The 19899-nt window shown below is 39.2% G+C and overlaps 1 protein-coding gene across 3 annotated transcripts; it reads left to right on the top strand.

Annotated features, from left to right (window-relative positions):
- The first annotated feature begins 146 nt into the window (after nucleotides 1–146).
- On the top strand, nucleotides 147–7333 carry LOC134816854 (glutamate-rich WD repeat-containing protein 1-like). 3 transcript variants are annotated; one of them, XM_063825852.1, is made up of 7 exons: nucleotides 147–230; nucleotides 4479–4519; nucleotides 4634–4708; nucleotides 4966–5140; nucleotides 5316–5422; nucleotides 5592–6296; nucleotides 7053–7333. In XM_063825852.1, the coding sequence occupies exons 1-7, from the start codon at nucleotides 173–175 to the stop codon at nucleotides 7185–7187; spliced, it is 1296 nt and encodes a 431-aa protein (XP_063681922.1). In that variant the 5' UTR covers nucleotides 147–172; the 3' UTR covers nucleotides 7188–7333. The 3 variants fall into 3 exon arrangements, with proteins under 3 accessions (XP_063681922.1, XP_063681921.1, XP_063681923.1); XM_063825851.1 differs by having other exon boundaries at nucleotides 5313–5422; XM_063825853.1 differs by having other exon boundaries at nucleotides 4479–4526; nucleotides 5313–5422.
- Nucleotides 7334–19899: the final 12566 nt, after the last annotated feature.

Raw genomic sequence — 19899 nt, 5'->3', positions numbered from 1 at the left:
GCTGTCCACCTTGCCTCAAAATTTATCTTTTTGGGTCTTGTTAACTGTTTATATTATTTTCTTAAAGTTTACCGTTTTCAATGTACCCAAGCATGATAAATGAATAAATATTTTCAATAAGCTATGACTAATTATTGATTTATTATAGCAAGTACTTAGTACCTGACTCAAGATGATGGGAGAACCCGGTGAAGAAATGGAGGAAGGGAAAAAGCAAATAGAGGAAACAGGTTGGTTTAATTATTATTGATTTTTACCGTAACTTCATTCAGAACAATTTAATAACTGTCCATTTTAATGGAATATTTATAATAGAGTTCTATAGAGTTTCTGAAATTCACTTACAATTGCCTCTAAAAGGTCAACTTGGGGCCAGCATAAGGGCACGAATGTATACAAATAAAGAAAAATGTACTTATCACGTAAAGCAGTCTGTTTTTACAAAGTTTCTAACTTAAACAATTCACAAATACAATTTCCTCTGAATCAATGAGTGAGGTATTTCGCACATAAATTATTAAATTCATGGGTAACTAACATTGATAATGCGATTCCTAATAAGGTCAATTAACAATTTAGAGGGATACATGATCCAGTTTTTTCTCGTCATGGAGTCCAAAACACGTTGATCTGTTTCCCCTTTTCCATGAGTCTTCAAATCTCACCACTTCAAGGTACCGCAAACCACCTGACATTAGACCTATCTGACGGTGTGTACCGGGGTAACCTCAGGTTAATGATCCTAGCAGGTATTGTGGTTACAACCTGGTTAAACCACACCCTAAACTTTCTCATTCTATAATAATACAGCACCGGATTAAGAGCCGCATTCACCACAACACTCTCCATCTTGGCTATATGCCAGGAATACCAGAACATGAATCGAGTACTGAAGTAAACCCCGGGGTACTTCACCCCAAAGAACCTTGTAGTCATGTTGTGCATTAGGTTGATAAAGAGGGGGATGTTACACACCAGGAAGAGGGTTGTGAACATTGCTATCGTTATACTGGCTCGATGCTTCCACTCCTGGATAGTAGTTCTAGGTTCACCAACACACGCGAGTCGTTCAGTGTTCAGTTTAAGGATGGTTACTAGCAGAGTTATGAAGGTTAGGATGGGTGGCAGTCCAACTAGGACTAGGTTCACAGCGTGCTCGAACTTCATCCTAAAGTTGTAGAAACAGTAAGCACCGTCCCAGGAGTACTTGAACTCTCCCCGGAGAGGTGTTATCACGTACTGAAATACCGGGATTAGGACCAGGATTATCACGTACCACACCACACTGTTTCTCACTGTTTTTATCCGGATTTTATTGAGAGGGTTCACTATTATGACAGTTCGGAATGTGCTGAGAAGCAGAACCAGGAATATGGACAGTTTCTGGAGGACAGTGTAGAGAGTTCCCCAGAGAGCACAGAACCAGTGTTCGCTGAACACCCCGGGTCTCCTTCCTCTGAACAGGGCTATAGCTACTGGTAGGTGTGCGATGGAGGTGATGCTGTCTATAATACAGATGATGGTATAGAGTAAGGCTACCCAATCCTTCTGAGTAGTGTAGGAGACTGAGGAGAAGAAGATGGCTCCTAAGATGTTGCCGGAGATACCGACCAGAGCACTGAGGAGTAGGAGGCAGCCGAATGAGTAGTCAAGGGCAGGGTAGGGAGTAGTTATACCAGTGTAGTTTGGGTAGGACTTGACATGTGAGTCATAAATATCCGTCATGTAGACTGCTCCTCCAGGGGCCTCTGTCATGTTCATGATTTCTAAGCTAGGTTGGGTTTAGATTTTACAAACTTTTACCACCAGAGCTGAGTGTGCTGGTCAGCTCGAGAAGTTGTGATTGGGTAGTAATTTAATATAAATGTTTACAATTTAAGGCAGGTTATTGTGGCAAAAATCACAAAAATATTTGGCACTTCCCGGTTCTGTCAGAAAATAACAGCAAATGTAGATCTCGTAAAAGGAGCAAAGCTTTAAGCCACACCATACGCAGTAGTTAGCTTGGCTCAATATGTTGCAGAATATAGCGGTACAATTTACTACAATGATTTTAAGGTAGCGATGGTCCGACCGCCACACGACCTTTATTATTACCAAATTGTGGGAGATTATAATGACAATGGCCCAGGGACTACTGCTCCTGCTCAGCCACCGAATCAGTTGTTGTCACAATTCTCCGGTTAGAGGGTCCAGAATACAATATGTTAATAATAATCTATCATTAATCTAATATAATATATAGTTATATCTACTATATTTTATATAATAATAATATGTACATATTAGATCATGATGAAGACATGAACTGAGAACATTTGGTTCCCATGAACTAAGATATAATAGGCATCAAATACACGGCTAAAGCACAACCCCTTGTTAAGTATAAAGAAGCCTTGTGCAGCAATTTCAATCGAATGTTCTGTCTTATTTGTACGTGAAACTACCGTGAAACGTGGTTTACAGAAACCATTTTAATACCAAACCCTAAGGACATTTATAGAGCTAAAGTGACGTCACGAATTCGATTGTTAGATTTTAAATTGAAACTGCACATGAATTTAACCCTTGTAAGAGTAAAATGGTGACTCACAATTCGCAGTAAACGTACTAGCAGTAAAATTCAAAGCCCAACCATACAAGATTATTCGAACACTGAATAGGGTAGATACAGAGATTAAATATGTATATATAGTGATTAGTAGAGTAGTAGACACTTTCAGCTGTACTGTAATGAAGATAAGAAGCTTACTGCAATTTAATAGTTCATGTATTCTGAACCTCATGTGAATTATGAGCGCTAGTATCACTGGGATATCTGAACAAAGTGCCAGTAACAAAAAGCTGCAAATAAACAAAATCGTCATCAAACTTCTAAACAAGACTCGCTAAGTCCTTACAACCTAACAAGTCTAAATATAATATGTATGGATCAGGTCTGTATGATTGGCCGCTGAAAACGTCACTCACCGCGTCAAATTCCTACCTTTGTACATCGTGCCTCTGAAGGATTACAGCGTAACATTCAATCTAGAATCTCCCACTAAGAGTCTCGGGGAAACGAGGCCGAAGAGACAAAGTTGTTAATGTTACTGAACCAATTTGGGACAAAGTCTCGTCTAGTGGGACAAAGTTGTTAATATTACTGAACCAATTTGGGATAAGTCTAGTTAGACAAAGTTGTTAATGTTACTGAACCAATTTGGGATAAGTCTAGTGAGAAACTACATACAGTCAGAAATAAGTCCGATCTACACCACATACACCTCTACATGTAGATGGGTATGTGGTGTACCCCTGTAGATCGGACTTGTTCTGAAATCTGATTTAGTAGTAGTAGAGGAAGTTGTCTGCCACAAATGAGAGACAGATAATAAAATAGCCTAAGTTGCATTGGTTACTCTAGTTAAACTGTTATTAGAACGATCTTCCTTGGTCTAAACTCATAGCGAAGTAAAAATGAAATCACGTAATTAAATGGTCACTTAAGCCGGATACAAAACGAGACATGAAGGCTAGGGGGTTGCTGACGCAATTTTTACTCAGTTTTAGTTTTGACTCAAAAATATACAAAATTGGAACAATTTCAATGATCACAGTTATACGGAATTGTGAAAACCTCTTCAAGAGTCGAGAAGGAGCTCAAGTTTGGAGGAATAAAAATTCTAAACTTTGGATCACCTCCAACCTTCATCAGAGGTCATGTGTGCTTGTCACTTTCACTAATATCACGCCCCAGATAGATATCTTCCGCTACCCTGACCCTTACTTCAGAACAGTCTTTCAGCTTCACCAGTCACCGGGCTACATTCTTCCTGCCTTTTTCTTCAGGCGTCCTTCCCTGTCTGTATGCCTCATCTCTCACCTATGATATTGCTCACTCTATATATCACTTGCAGAGTGATTTCTCGACTGCCAAATGGTGCACACAATATATACATATTATATTTATATATATATTATATATGCATATATAATATGTCCTCTCGGTGTTTTTTTGGAACAAAATGTGAAATGTGCTGGGAACTTCAACGCATCATGAGAATGAAGGGTATTTGATTTTCTGCTTCGGTAAAATTTCTGTAGAGTTTCAAATGTGAAATTGGAGACATCGTTGAAATTGTCAAATTATAGCATTTCCTCCAGCGATCATTTCTTGCTTACGAACATGTGTGGTGGCAAATCTTTGGAACACGCGAATAATTGTGTTAGCGTCAGACGCGAGACGCTGTTCGCTCAGAAAGCGCCCGAATAATCAACAATTTCATTAACATTTTGCCGCGCCGCGCACGATTCATGCACCTAGCTGGCCTAGCTTAGCTGGAATTTCTGTAAATCGTACGTTTATTCATAGTCATAATTATTCAAGCTAGAGGGTATCCTCCAAGATCAGTTTGCCCCAACCCATATATTTTTGATACAAACAATTTTTGTCTAGAATACTTATTAAATACAGCTAATTATGGCAATGTTTTCAGAAGATACAGAAGACACTAAAGATGACAATGAGGCACAGAAGGTGAAAGGTGATTATTGTTAACATTTGGCTTTCCTTCTAAATTCAATTCAACTCAACTCTTGATATTCTCTGAATCCGATAATCTGCTCCAACTAACTCATAACTTTATTTCAGACGTTCCTCCCGAAAGATATTCAGCCAGGAGAACAGCTTACACCGGATATGAGCGCATATGAGATGCTGCACACGGTGAGTCTGAAGTTTATTTTCATGTCACGTGATTGTGCTGATAGTACACATCAAATGTCTAAGTTTTTAGTCAGCTCTTATCCAGTTGGACTTCTGTTGTCGGGTAAATATTTCGAAATATATCGCTCAAAGCTGGTTCTTGTCTCCTTCAAGCATAAAAATCTACTGATTGTCTGAGAATTATCGCAGCTATTCCATATATGTTTGACGAACAGTCTTCAGTCTCTTGTTTGTAGCTAATCCCTTACCTTCCTCAGTTTCGTACCAGAGCCTCCTGTCTCTCATTTGACGTGTTACGTGACAGACTGGGTACCCGCACTGGCTACCCTGTCACCGCGTACATGGTGGCCGGCACTCAGGCTCAACAGGGAAATAAGAACTCTATTATCGTCATGAAGGCTTCTAACTTAAACCCGCCAAAAGCTGAAGATGGTGAGATTTTGTTAAAGTTTCAACTGTAATTCCAAAAGTAACACGGTTCAATTAAGGGACTAAATAACACGATTCTTCTTCATGTTATGGTTGTAATGCTGTTCGATCATATCGGTTAAATTTTACTCTCGGCATATTGTAATTATTATAGAATTTAACGGATTCTCCATAGCAGAAGAAGAGAAATCAGAAGACGAAGATGAAGATGAAGACGAACCATTAGATAAGGAAATATTGAAAACTGCAGAAATATACCACGCTGGTGCTGTGAACCGAGTCAGGGTAGGTTAAAATCTCTTGTCATGACCCAACTTACACGCAATAACGTGGCAGTGCTAAATTCCTCGGTTACAACTACAAGTCAAGTACTGAAGTAAAACTGCGTACTGAATTTCAAAAGGACTCTTCTCTATTCTTCTGTATTGTCCTCTTATAATCCCCCATTTTACAGATCTGCCCCCACGTGACAGACACGCGGACGTTTGTAGCGTCCTGGTCAGAGAAAGGGAAGGTTCACATCTGGGACATAGCTCCTCAACTGTCCGCTTTAGAGACCGAGGTGGACTCCAAGGACGTGCAGAAGATCAAACCTCTTTATACTTTCGGGGGCCATGTTGAAGAAGGTTATGCGATGGACTGGTCCCCTACTAGACAAGGCTACCTCCTAACTGGAGACTGCACCAGACACATCCACATGTGGACGCCTCGGGAGTCTGACTGGATAGTCAGTCAGCAGACTTACAGTGCTCACGGCAGTAGTGTTGAGGACATACAGTGGAGTCCTAACGAAGAGCACGTGTTCTCCTCCTGCTCCACAGACAAGTCTATCCGAGTGTGGGACGACAGAGCCGCCGCTCACAAAGCTTGTATGATCACCGTTCCCAATGCTCACGAGAGTGATGTTAACGTTATCAACTGGAACAGATCGGAGCCCTTCCTTGTGTCTGGGGGAGATGATGGTGTTATTAAGATATGGGACCTCAGAAAACTCGACTCTCACGCCGCACTTTTCAAACATCACACAGGCCCAATAACGAGCGTGGAGTGGCACCGGAGTGACAGTTCAGTATTCGGAGCTAGTGGTGAAGACAACCAGGTCTCCCTCTGGGATCTCGGAGTTGAGAGTTCTGAAGCCCTTGTAATCAACGATACCGAGGTACTTTATCTTTCACTTGGATTTGCTTTCTGTTGATGTTTGAAATTGGTATGCAGTCGTTGAAAGCCACAAATATCAAGAGAGGCCTTAAGAAACTGGATTGGCACGCGTGTTTACATTATTCAAAACCTTTTTATCACATTGCAATATGACATTCAGTGGCTTATACAAGACCAACACAGCTCTGGACACTGCATATTCTCCCCAATTTTTAATAAATTCTATGTATCAGAATTCAAACACAAGAAAATTATTTCTTACTTATTTCACTATATAGTTTACTTTTACCACTTGTTAGTGCCCTTCGGGGCAAGGCTGAGCATTATCAAACACACGGCCATTGAGCCAGGCTTGGGCACTGATTATAATAACGGCTGGTCATGATAACAAGGACCATTGAGGTCAGATCGAATTACAGATAAGTTAGTAATACAAGTTCATAAAAATAGGGGAGTACTCTCCCCACTTTTTTGATTATCGAGCGTCCATTTTTAAGTTCAATTTAGTAACTGATCAATGTAAAGGGGTCGTTAGATATATTAAAAACCATAAAAAAATAGTGAATGAAAACGCTTGCCAGACGCTGCCTGACCTGTCATCTCGTCGTAGCCGGGCCGGTGGAGGGGGTGCAGGCGACTGGCGAAGCTGTATAAAAAACCGCTGAATAAAAGTTCCCCTTTTCTGGTTGAATTTCGATAAAGCATAATACGACATAATTTGTTTTGATTGAACAATATTAATACCGTTCTATTTCAGGTTCCACCCCAGCTCCTTTTCATTCACCAAGGACAAGAGGAGATCAAAGAATTGCACTGGCATCCGCACATCGAAGGAGTACTAATCACGACATCTCTTGACAATTTTAACATTTTCAAGACCATATCTGTTTGAGAATTTGAGAGTTGAAAACACGTCGTGTGTCTATGGATTTCAGTGGAACTTGTATCTGACCAAATCGAAAGATCTGTAATTTATTGAGAAAAGAACTAAATTTTCACCTGTATAATTTAAGATTCTTTTAAAATGATTTTAATCCGAATTCAAGATTCTTTATTTTTCCAAATCTTGAACTATGCACTTTATACAGGCATGTACATTTGAAGTTGAGGTTATCGGTACAACTTCAAATATTAGTAACTCACAAAAACTAAAAGGCACGCTGTAGTTAACATTTTCACACTATGAAACTCTGTAAACCCTCAATAGTTCCGGCAGAGAAACTATAACTTTAACCATGAATAGGTGACAGTGTATTTTAAATTTGATACACATTATATTTCCTATTCACGCGTGTTTGCCGGATGATGATGAATCACTCTCCACTCTACTGTCACGTGACTTTTTTACCCCGTTCTCTAGGTGTTCTCTCTGGAGACTACAGGTAAGTAGAGTGTAGACCCCCGCGCACTGGTAAGGACTATTACTCGGTATAGCTCGGACCGGCCTAGTTATATTAGGGGCCATTTACTTAGGACGTCCGCCAAAATCTCAGATTTTCAGACCACCCCTCCCCCTGCCCAGGTGTGTTCGAATTTTCAAAACCACCCCCACCCCCGGATTTCCAGCTACTTTCGAGAAGAAAGCGGCGCGCGCTACTTCGAAGAAATTTAGACGAGTAACATCCGTCAAGTTTAGCACAGTTACATTTATATTTTACTTTAAGTACTTCAAGTTAAGTAGCCAAATCCAATCGAATAAGTTTTACTTTTAAGCATTAAGGTTGCACTACTGGGTCGCACGCGCATCAAATAATGCTTCTCGCAGATCGGCGAGATGCACCACTGTGCCTCACCGAGCTGCGAAGGATTGACATCGTGAATCAACTTTTAAGGCAGTAGGAGAATATAGGAGTTTGCATTGGAGTTGTGTCTCGGCTCTCATGAGCTGCTCTGGGAACGTTAACCTACTTCTCGTTCAAAATATAGGGATCTTAACTTACGGAGTAATTAGTGTCAAAGTGTTGAAATAAATTATCAATTATGGGACTTTTTTCTTTAATTCTGCCAAAATTTCCGGACGTCTGGAGTTTCAGAAACCCCCTCCCCTTGTCCGAATTTGTCCGAAATTCCAAGACCACTCCTCCCTATTTCAATTTCAACTTACAAGACGTCCTAAGTAGATGGTCCCTTACTTGTTACTATACATATTCATGACGGCTCGCCCAAAAGTTATAACGTGACTTTAGTTTTTATGGTTTTGCAATTGCAGACGAACAAAATGGTTTTAGATCAACCCTAATCCCAACCCTAATCCCAAACCTTGGAGGACTTCGCCGCGTCGACGCGCCGCGCGAACTAGCATTCTTGCTTCGCATCGATCGTTGCTCTGCTTCGCAGAGCAACGATCTCGATGGGTTGACATCGTCAACCAAACCCTAACCATAACTGATAACTCCGAAACTTTCCATAACCCTAACCACATTGCACATGCACAACTCAAGCCCTTGTAGCGCGATGCACTACTGGAACGCGCGCGCATCAAATAACCAATAATGCTTCTCGCAACCACAGATCGGCGAGATGCGAAGGATTGACATCGTGAATCAACTCAAGCCCTAAAAGTAAACAATCGAATTCGTGTTTTACTAATACTAGCCTGTCACGTGACCAAAACGGTTTTTGCCCATATTTCTCCAGGGAAACATTTTTACCCTACGTCATGTGGGGTGATTTTGTTGTTTGTATCACGTCGTGACCCCCATCGTCATTTCACTATAGTGGTAGAGTTTCTACGATACAGGGGGAGCAGCGCACTCGTGCGCAGCGGGTCATACAACGTATGACAAGGGTGATTTTGACGGATGTTACTCGTCTAAATTTCTTCGAAGTAGCGCGCGCCGCTTTCTTCTCCATTCTCGAAATGTTCTCGATGGCAAATGCTACGAAGTAGCGCGCGCCGGGCCAGACCATTAACAATGGTCAAGGGTGATTCGGAATCAGCTTAAAACCCCGATATTAATGATTTTCATACCCTCACACCTCAAGGCCTTTCCACAAGAATTTTCTTAAAATTTGGGCGAGCATTTTACTTTTATTTTATTGGAAGCGCTTCATGACAGAATCTTTTTTATAATTTTATGGTGATATGATTTCACGTGATCGAGACAGTTTTTTCCAATATAATTATATATCAACATGTTCGATCAAATTTTAGAATTCCCAGAATTGATGGGATTGTTTTATTATTGATTATTGACCATTGTTAATGATCAGGCCCGGCGCGCGCTACTTTGTAGCAGTTGCCATCATTGTAGCGCGATGCACTACTGGGTCGCGCGCGCATCAAATAATGCTTCTCGCAACCACAGATATGCAGATCGGCGAGATGCGAAGGATTGACATCGTGAATCAAGAGCTAGAGCAAGTTTGAATTCACCGTTTACCTATAAGATCGATAGTTTATTGCTCGCTAGTCGAACTCTATTAAAGATTAGTCCAGCAAACACTCAAACAATTTGGACAGGACAATGAGTAAAGTTACTAAAAGTAAAGGAGGCCAAATGTGACAACATGAAGAGAGCGGGAAAAACAAAAAATCGAAAGGCAGCAATCACAATCTTGATAGTCACCGCGATTTACGTGATAACCTCTTTCGCAACTGGTAATCTACATATAAGGTCATCTCGCTCGGGAACCGGAAAGAGTCGGATTTCGAGAAAAGAGGCTTTCCTGGATCGAGAGAGCTGAGAGTGATCTACTTCTCCGGCTCTACTCTACCCCTGCTCTGCTCAACTCTCACTGCACTCCACTCACCCTGTTTGTTAGAAGCTCAGCTATGCAAACCATTCTGGGAAATACGTATCCTTTTAAAATTACGTCAAATCTTTTGTAGGAGGCAAAAAGGTTGGTCCTGCAACAAAAGAATCTAAAGTTTGAAATTGATGACAAGTACCTAATAGTAATATCACCATTGTATACCTACAGTTTACAGTTTAGACAGGATTCAGGTCTAGAGCGGTCTACATTTAATAATATAATAAACTTGAAACTAGTCTTCTACAACTACAAGTAAAAGGATCAAATTCAATACTACAGTATCTGATCGAACTGATAATATAACGAAATAAAAAATCAGGAAACTCTACTGAAAATTGGATTGTTTATAGTCATAGATTGTAGATGCAGAAGCAGATAGAGCTTACTTTTATTTGTTCAGTTAGCCAATGTGAAACAAAGAAAATATTCAACGAAGTTGCAGGACTTAGATTGGATACATACAAGAACGAATATGATTTGAAGACAAAGAAAGTTGTCAAACGTTCCAAAATGATGCATGAATAATATGATTAAATTAAATGCAAATATGATCTTGTAGGTTTATATTTATAACCTACCTGGACGCGCGCCGAGTTGGACTCGTCGATGGTCCTGATATTTGAAACAAAAATTTTACGAGTATCACCCGTTATTGTTAAAATATGATCGGATAATATTTTGAGTTTTTATCGATAAAATCTTACATTTAATTGCTACTCTTTTCATGAAATTTTATTCGAAAAAATGAATAATTATTATATTTTGTTATTTAACGGCCAGGTAGCGCAGTTGGTTAAAACGCCAGCTTTGCAATCGTGAGGTTGCGGGTTCAAATCCCACTGTCTGCCTGGTCGTGGGGTGAGCGTCGTTGACGTTCAGCTAAGGATCCTGAATGATCTATGCAGCCCCCCGGTCTACTCAGCCGAATGCTCGAGAAATTGGGTGTGAGGGTTACATGAGGAGCTGCACATTTGACATTGCAGCAAAGTCTCGGGCGAAGAAAGTATGGTACACACTACCTTAAGTTTAACCGTCACTGGCTAAAAACAAATCCTTCGGCTTCCTGTAATTGGCTGGTTGCACTTGTGTAACAATGTGGATGTTGGAATACGCCGAAGTAAAATAATATATATATATAATATAAGTGTCTTGATAAAAAAATTAATTCGTTCATGAAGAATGAAATATGGAAAATTCTTATTTCAGTGAAATAATTTTAAAGTATTAAATTTGAATGCTTTAATTTGTTTGTTGTCTCAAAAAGTACTCCTAAATTTGCCCGAATTACCATCGCAATCAGGAATCAATCCGGGTATAATAGTAAAGAGGTTATATTTATAATGGCTATTATATTGGCCTACGGTTGTGCTTGTCAGCAATGTGATTTAATCTTTTTCGGCTGCTCATATGATATTGATTCAATGCAGCTTCCAGTAATTACAATTTTTTCCATTGACTCAGCGCGCGAAAAGGAGTTGCAACGTGTGTCAAATAACATTTGGAACAAATATTTTACGAGTTTACCGCGTTACGAGTTTACCGTTTCCAGATAACCCATCGGTGAGCAATTACAGCTGCCCTAATGGAAATTCTTTGCTGGACTGGAGTATGAATAAGGCAGCAGCGATGCTGCAAGGGCGGTCGAATCATTCGATGACCCAGTAGAGGAATCTACAAATCTCTCCAAAGTATCCAAAGTAAGTTAGTATCACCCGTTAACTTTAATTAAGTTTTAGAGTTTTAGGACTAAAATTATCAATAATTGACAAATTACAATTTTTGTTAAAATGATCCTTTTGTTTAAAACCATGATCCAACATATGTAATTGTAAATGTAAGCCCAAATTTTATTCATCATTGACAATTGACCCTACGTTCTCCAGCCCTAACCCGTAGAGAGCGAGTTGTGTGGCCTACGTAAGCCTTTCCACAGCCACTACATTGAAACAAATAAATGTTGTTGTACTTGTACTTGTAACTTAGGCTTACCAGGTAAGGGGAAGCTTTTATTTTATTGCTGTTCACTTTGAATTCATGGCCATGGGTGCTTTTGACAAGTTTGCAACATTTACATCTTCAATCTTGGCACATGGCATTCGCTGGTTGGAGTTGGACCATGTTGAGCTCCCAAAGCAAGTTCTTTCATGTTTCAATTTAAGTTCTTTCAAATTCAAATTTTAATGAAGTGAGATTTTATTTTTGGGCTTGGCCCTGTCTTCTTGGGTAACTGAATATTTTCTTCCTAGGCATAACATCTGTTGAGGAAGTCTCCTGGGATGTTTCAACAGTGTCACCTTCACTGAAACTTCCTGTTCTTGAGAGGTGTTTGTCATACTTCGCGCGCGAAAAGTGGCATGCAACGTATGTCAACATACTTCTTAGTCACAGACACCAGTTCATCATCACTACCAGTACCATAAGTAGATATGACCCTGATTGGGGATTAAGATGTCTGGTCATCAGGAGCAATGAGCATTAACGTTTCGCAACAGTGATCTTTCTAATTTGAGGACCTTATTACTGATATTCTCAACCATTTTCCTAGTATATTCTATATAAGGTAACCCGCGGCAAGTCGTTCTTGGGAACTGAGCATCTAGTTTTTGAAGTACCTTATCGGTCATAATTATCACGGACATTACTTTCACGCTGAAGACCTTAGCGTGAATAATTACCTTATCGGACCTTATTTGGACGGACATTACTTGAACGGACATAATTATGAACGGACATTAATATGAACGCTAGAAGGCAATCAAAACCATCAAAAATCCGAATTTTTTTCAACTTTTTTTTGACGTTTTTTAAATTTTAGCAAATGATTTTTAAATCCATTTTTCATACACTAAGCAAGAAAAGCAGTCTATAATAAGTAAAAATGTTAAAATATGTGTACATGATCATTATCTAATATCACATATCATCTTTATCAAATGGGTTTTCGTGCAGGGAGATATCCCGGTTTTTCTTCTACTTTATCGAAATCGGTGGTATGCAGTAGAAGGTATCGTAGCTGACATAAGCCACCGAAGGTCGCCTATACCAACTGGGGAGCTAGAGATAAAGCTTAAGCTGTACTTTAGGCATTCAAGTATCTCTCTAGTAGAGCAGTTGGGATCGTTCATTGCCCGGCACGACTACGAGTTGGACAGACAACCAGTTGTAAAAGAAAATGTGGAGGTAGAAGAAGCCGAAGATCAACTTCAAGATAGTGATCATGCAATAATGTGATATTTACAATTCAGATTGTTAAAATTTTATGATACCTTGTTTTTATTGATTCAAAGATATAGTTTAGTCTAATATAAATAATAGCAATTGAAATTGACTGAAATTAAAAAGTTGTCATATTCTGGACAAAAAGTTCGAAATGGAAAAATTTTTGAAAAAAATTCAACGGACTTTAACTTGGACGGACATTAATTGAACGGACTTTATTTGAACGGACATTAACGTGAACGCTAGGGCCTCCAGCGTTCAAGTAATGTCCGTCCAAATAAGGTCCGATAAGGTATATCCGTGAAAGGTCTGTGGCATTAAGGTCCGTGAATAATAAAGTCCGGTAATTATTTCCATAATTTTAGTGTGTGTCCCTAGTCCTACAAGTACATATGCGTAGAAATCTGTGTCATGTGTAGTCGATTACTATATTAGCATATTAGTATACTAGGACAAATATAATTACTCCTCAGTCACATTCTAGAGTTCAGAAAAAGAGTGAAACACTCATTGAAAAATCACCAAAAATGGTCAAAATTTTTGGGCGGTCATGAGCGTAAATAATTATCAATTATGTCCGTGAAAAATTTGGTCCGTGAAAAACGTGTCCGTGATAATTAAATTATGAAATATGACCGATAAGGTATATTGTAAGGCCAGCCGCTTTGACATTTCACCATCATGTTCTATTCAATGAAATGAGGATTTTATTCCATATATTAATATTATCATATAACCGAGTGCAGCTTATTTTAATTTATTGAGCAACTTCGTTTTTAGTGGGCGTTTGAGCCTTTGAAGTGATTAAGCCATAACCGATTTAATTCTACGCAGTTTGAGTTAGCTAGTTTAGTAAACTTATTTAACAGCTAACTAGTTGCACTTGAAGTAACGTATATAATCATGGGTCTCGAAAAAAATGTAAGCGAAAAATTTTCAAAGTTTTTCTAAAAACTACTTTTCTCCGTGTTTTAAGCTATTCCGATCATTTTGAGCCAATAAAAAAATTTTGAAATTATGCTAATTAGCTTATTGATAATTATCCAATTAACTGATTGTCTGACGTAAAAATGTCCTTACAAAATGCAAAAGTTTTTCCTCCTGATAAGATGACCACCCTCGATTAATCTGCAAGCTTTTACGATGTTCAAAACTAAAGATATTCGACAAACAAGAAAGGTGGTAAAAAGTGGTAAAAGTGGCAAAAAGTGGCCTTAAGACACGCGGAAAAGTTTGGAAAAGTTGGTCAGCCATAAAGGGTACCTATATATGGGACTCAAAAACGTCAAAAATCCTTAGAAAGCTTCTTGTGTCGGTAAATCGATTTTTTTCAGACGGATCTGTTTGTACTAAAATTATCTGCTAAAATTTTAAAAACGCCAAAAAAAGATGAAAAAACTTGGATTTTTGATGGTTTTGATTGCCTGCGGTTAAGATTTGTCCCTGCGGTTAATCGTACCTAAGAAATAGATTTAGCCTAAAAGCTCACCTCGTTAAAGGAGCAGTTTCCTAACGAACTAAAATTCTGATCCTTGAGCTGCCAATTTTTAATCTTGCTTTTAATAATTTGATGAAAGAAGACACTGGTGACGGTCCACTCTAACCCAATTTTACGTTTTAGCTAAAAATATATGAACAGAATTAAATGCAGTAACTTTAGAGTGGCTGTGACGCGACTTCTGGGCAGCTTCAACATTGGTCATGATCCTATTCATATAGAAAGTTCATTTGTTTGAGGTATCATTCTTAGTCAAAGTATTAAAACTTTTCATGCGTGCCATCGAATGTTTTAAATTTAGGCATCTTACAAAATTAATTGTAACAAATAGTGAGGTTTACAAAAGGGCATATTTCAAATTGGACGGTATCCAGAGCACTGGATCAGGTACGATGTGCAAGTTTTCCTCTACGCTGCTCAGCGAAGACTCTAAAGGCAAAATTCCTGCAATTTGTTAAGTGCCCCTACTGTCAGTTTATTAAAGGGCGGTGACATTTGCCCGGAAATTGGAGAATGTCCCTGACGGAGTGCATTGCCTGGCTTTTTGATGAGATGAGCCACCGTTGTCCTCTCAATCAGTGGTTTCAAACTGTTTGTATTTTAGTTCTGGCTTCTCTATTTGATTAGAGTACCGCGTACCTCATACCTAATACCTAATACCTATGGTCACGAATATTGTACCACGCTCCTGCTCAACGTTTTTATTAACATAATCTTAAATCTTGGATGAGTCACGCTGGTAAACTCCTAACAGTAATGCTATTTAATTTGTCAAACTTCACAGCACATACTTTATTTGCTGTGGCAGTGGAAGTCAGTGCTTTTGACTAGACTTAAGTCTTAAGCCAGCATTCACCAACCTTTACTTTTAGGTCATACTTAAACAGCGTTTTAAGTATGTAGTCTCTTATTAAATAGGTTGACGTTATTCCAAGTTAGTTCGAATAAACGGTTTAGAACATATTGCTTGCAAAATTTACCGTCGAATTAAAGTTCTAAGCTTGACAGTATCACCTTGTTGAAGCGTTAGCCCGATGGTTAGTTTATCCATTACTTGATAAAGTCGCTGTCAGTGTCCTAACTAAACTGCAAACGTTGCAGGAGTAAGTGGTGTGGTCATATCTAGATATTAGATAACGCATTGCCATTAGCAGGCGATCAGTGAAACTGTTTAAGGATCCTGTCTAGATTAAGATAAATTTGAAAATAATATATCGACTGAGCTTAAACTGACTCTGTCCAGTGATAGCGTATAAAACCGCAAATTTATTTTATATATGGTCTTCGTATTGCCACTTATTTACAAATGACTCGTCGCGATCAATAATCATAATGGTCGTCGCCGCATTTTATAAAATATTCATGATGATATGATATTGATGATTAATTATCAAATCTTCATGCTCATGATTTCCGATTAGATTTTTGCGAGCGACAAACGTTTAAAGTCATACTCTGATAATTGAAATTGGTTATTTCGATGATCGAAATAAAAGATAGGCGTTGTTAAAACTTAACAGAAGTGTTTAAGTTGCTAGCTATAAGTATAGTGGTAGCGTTCTTTTTCTGCAGAGTTCCAATTTACTAGCTATACATTGTATTAGTAAGGAAAACAAAACATAGACCAACAGCTGGCTTACTGTCACTCTGCTATATTTTCAATAGTTTTTAACATTGAAGCCTGAGCCTGAAGAAGATGAGTTAAGTGTAAGCGGTGTTCGGTATACAAAGTCAGTTCCTCCACCTAAGTCGGCTTCTTGGTCCGAGCAACTACAATTCCTCGCCACACGTCGCGGTCAAGCATAACAGATCTTATCTCTTCAACACAGGAAAGGCTGGTGTTCTTCTTTAGCATGTCAAGAAACGTAAGGTGGGGCCTCCCCGGTCTCCTGTATCCATGCTGAGGGTCCCAGAACAGAAAGTTGGTTTGCCAGAAGGTCGTCATGCCTGGCTACATGTCCAGCCAGTCTCATTCTTCTGGAGGCTATCATCGCTGATGGCTTGGGGATGTTGCCGTATAAATCACTGTTGTTGATGATTTGTGGCCAACGTATGTTCAAGGCCATCCGGGGCATTCTAGTGTAGCATCCATTGATCCGCTTAGTCATGGATTGGCTTATCGTCCAAGCTTCAGAGCCGTACAGGAGTACGGGCTCAACCGTTGCTCGAAAGACACGGATCTTTAAGTCCCTGCGCATTCCAGACTTCCAGGTTGTCTTTAACTGATGACAGGCCCCCATGCCTTGGCTTTCCTTACATCAAAGTCCTTTTCCGCACTCATTATTCTGCTTCCAAGGTAGACAAAGTCATCTACTTGCTCTATGTTCCTCCACCGGCCCCAATGATCAAAGATAAGTCCGGCAAGGTCTGACTAAAAACCGTTGCGATTATGATTGCTTCACTCATATTACCTAAAACAAGAATTGCGCCGGTTAGCGGACGCTAGATTTCCATCAACCGTAGTGATTGCCATGCCTTTTAAAATTTAAAATTTAAATTAACGATAGTTTCATGTTGGTCAAAATATTAAATAATGGTTCTTTATTCACCATTCTTGGGGCGCTACGGAACACAAAATGGAGGGGTTGCCATTGTCAATTAGTCAAATTTAAAAAGTTAAATGACCGAACAACGTAGCCTGCGCCTGTGTGGTGATATGCAGTTAAAAGTCGTGAAATCCGTAGTAAGTAATGCAACTCATAATAACATTTATGGTCCATTTCGTATAACAAATCAAGCACTCACAACAAAACGAGAAGTTAGTATGTTGTACCGCATCATGATCAATGATCAAGTAAAGAAAAGCGTGAGCTACTTAATATAACACATGTAATGTATAAAATCCGGGGAATCGCTTGTTATCTAAATCAATTGGCGCCACGCAATCGAAAGTGTAATTCGATCAATCGTCAAATCGTGCAAACGTATGCGGAGGGTAACCATGGCGACAACACCATAACTGCTGCGCGCGGAGAATATGCATTAAAATAACGTATGCGGAGGGTTATGCATGTTTTGCTTTGTGACACCGTACGAAAAACTTACCTACCTACTATACCCATTCTCAATTCCTTCCACTTCTATACATCTTATGCCTTTTTAAAGAAAAAGACAGTTGATGTAAAAAATAGGTAACACTCGCACTGCACTATAATAGGCAGTACATACTAGTTACTACTAGCCAGACAATAGCTATTAATTAAGTAGCTCACTTAACGTGATTAATCCGCTGGTAAAACTTATACCAAATCCAGCAATATTGGACACTGGTATTTATCATTATAGTTGATAGATAAGGTTAGCTGGTGAGTAGACAAAGTTCGTTTAAAAGCTTATTAATTGATGAATGTGTCTATGGCTTGCAGTTGTTATAAAATAAAGAATTGTTCACTAAAAACTATTCGCCCATTTCCTCTCACCGAAACTTTGAGTTTTGGTGATACAGCATGATACATAAGAACTTATTATAAGTTGAATCGCTCTATCAGTATCATTTGACGATGTCTATCATTTATATATTGTGAGTTAGACAGTTTTGATCTGACTTTTATTTGGGGTTTTGGGTTCGACATGAATTAGTGCGCTTCCGTTTTAAATTTTTTCACATATTTAATTTCTTCCCATTCCCAATGATACAAATATGAAATTGGTTAAATAGGTACAAAACAGCTTTTGAAAAAATAAATTATCGACAAAATTCATTAAAGTTAAACCGATTTATTGACAGTGAATAGTATAATTGCAAATTGAACCAGAGCCATTACGGCTTGCTGCGGACCCCACCATTTGTTTGTTTGTTTGTTTATAGAACCCATCCCCAATCTCGTATCGGAAAATGACTAAACTCAGGTCTGAGTGTGAATATGGGTGGTACCTGCAAGTGTGTTCATTAAGCATTTAGAGTTCTGTAAAACTGCAGTTACAAATATGCTAGTAATAATTTAGTATATACAATCGATATCAGGTCTAAATCCCTACAATAGTCTGGATTTTAGACATCCAGTTGTCCAATTTTAGTACCTAAGTTCTAATTATAATCAGTAGTCGAGTTATTTTGATTTTCTCTAATATCGCTACAGGCGAGAGCGTAAAAATAGGTTTTGGTCTATTCTTCTTCTTCTTCTGATTGGTCAACGTCGACTGTAAGCCTTCCTTTCGGTGGCTTTCACAACGCATCCATATGTCTCCAACTCCTGCTGCTGGAAAGAAATACTCTCAAGGTATATATTACCATATTTATATTAATCATAGATATCGACAACTAAACAGACTCCGAGAGTCTTGAAGTTCTGTTACCACCACCTCTGGTGCAACCCCGTCGGATTAAAGACGGAGAGACAGGGACTTCCAGGGGGAGATCATGGCCTGCTACGTGCCACTCGTAGGAGTATACAGTGTTCCTGTAACGTCACTGCAGACTGCAGCTACTTTATCGTTGTTTTGAGTGGCCGATCCAAAACTAAATCCTGGTGTTACACGAGACGTGGTAGCCTGTGAGCGTGTAGACCGCTCATCTATCGGTGTTAAGAGTGTCCGATCCGAAACCAAATCCTGGGTTACACGAGACGTGGTACTGGTAGCCTGTGAGCGTCTATACCGCTCCGCTATGATACAATAGTTTTAAAAGTAATGCGATCGATTAAATCCACCAGGACGCCAGTTAGATCCACTAAAATGAGCGTTGAATATTCAGTATGGTTGTAAGATCCGTATACGAGCCACCAAATTGTTCAAAATTATATGGTGTTGTAGGCTAATCCAAGAACTCGTGAGAGACTAGGAAATGTGTGAAACAAAAGGTTTGAAGGCAAGGAAGATTGCTGACCGCCCTCTTTACGTTTTTTATCCTTCTAAGAGCCCCAGGGGATTAGCATAATAATGTCCATGTCAAAGCCTTACCTACCCTGGCTGCGAGATTACTCGCGTTGCATTATTGAAAACGCCAACGTGGAGCTGTTGCTTTGACAAAAACTGGCTTTTCGAGATGGCGAAATTTGCAAGCCTTTGGTCTATTTGCAATCTTTTGGTTTATTAACTCGACAGCCTGATGCCTGATGACGTTGAAACTAGGCTTTACCCCACTAAATCATTTTACTGCCCAATTTGAGTTCTTAACTCCAATCAGAAACCG

Source organism: Bolinopsis microptera, chromosome 6 (genome assembly GCF_026151205.1).
Source record: "Bolinopsis microptera isolate Bmic1 chromosome 6, MBARI_Bmic_1.0, whole genome shotgun sequence".
Classification (NCBI taxonomy): Eukaryota; Metazoa; Ctenophora; class Tentaculata; order Lobata; family Bolinopsidae; genus Bolinopsis; species Bolinopsis microptera.
The sequence above is the reverse complement of the archived record's forward strand: the minus strand, read 5'-3'. Positions and strand labels throughout refer to the sequence as shown.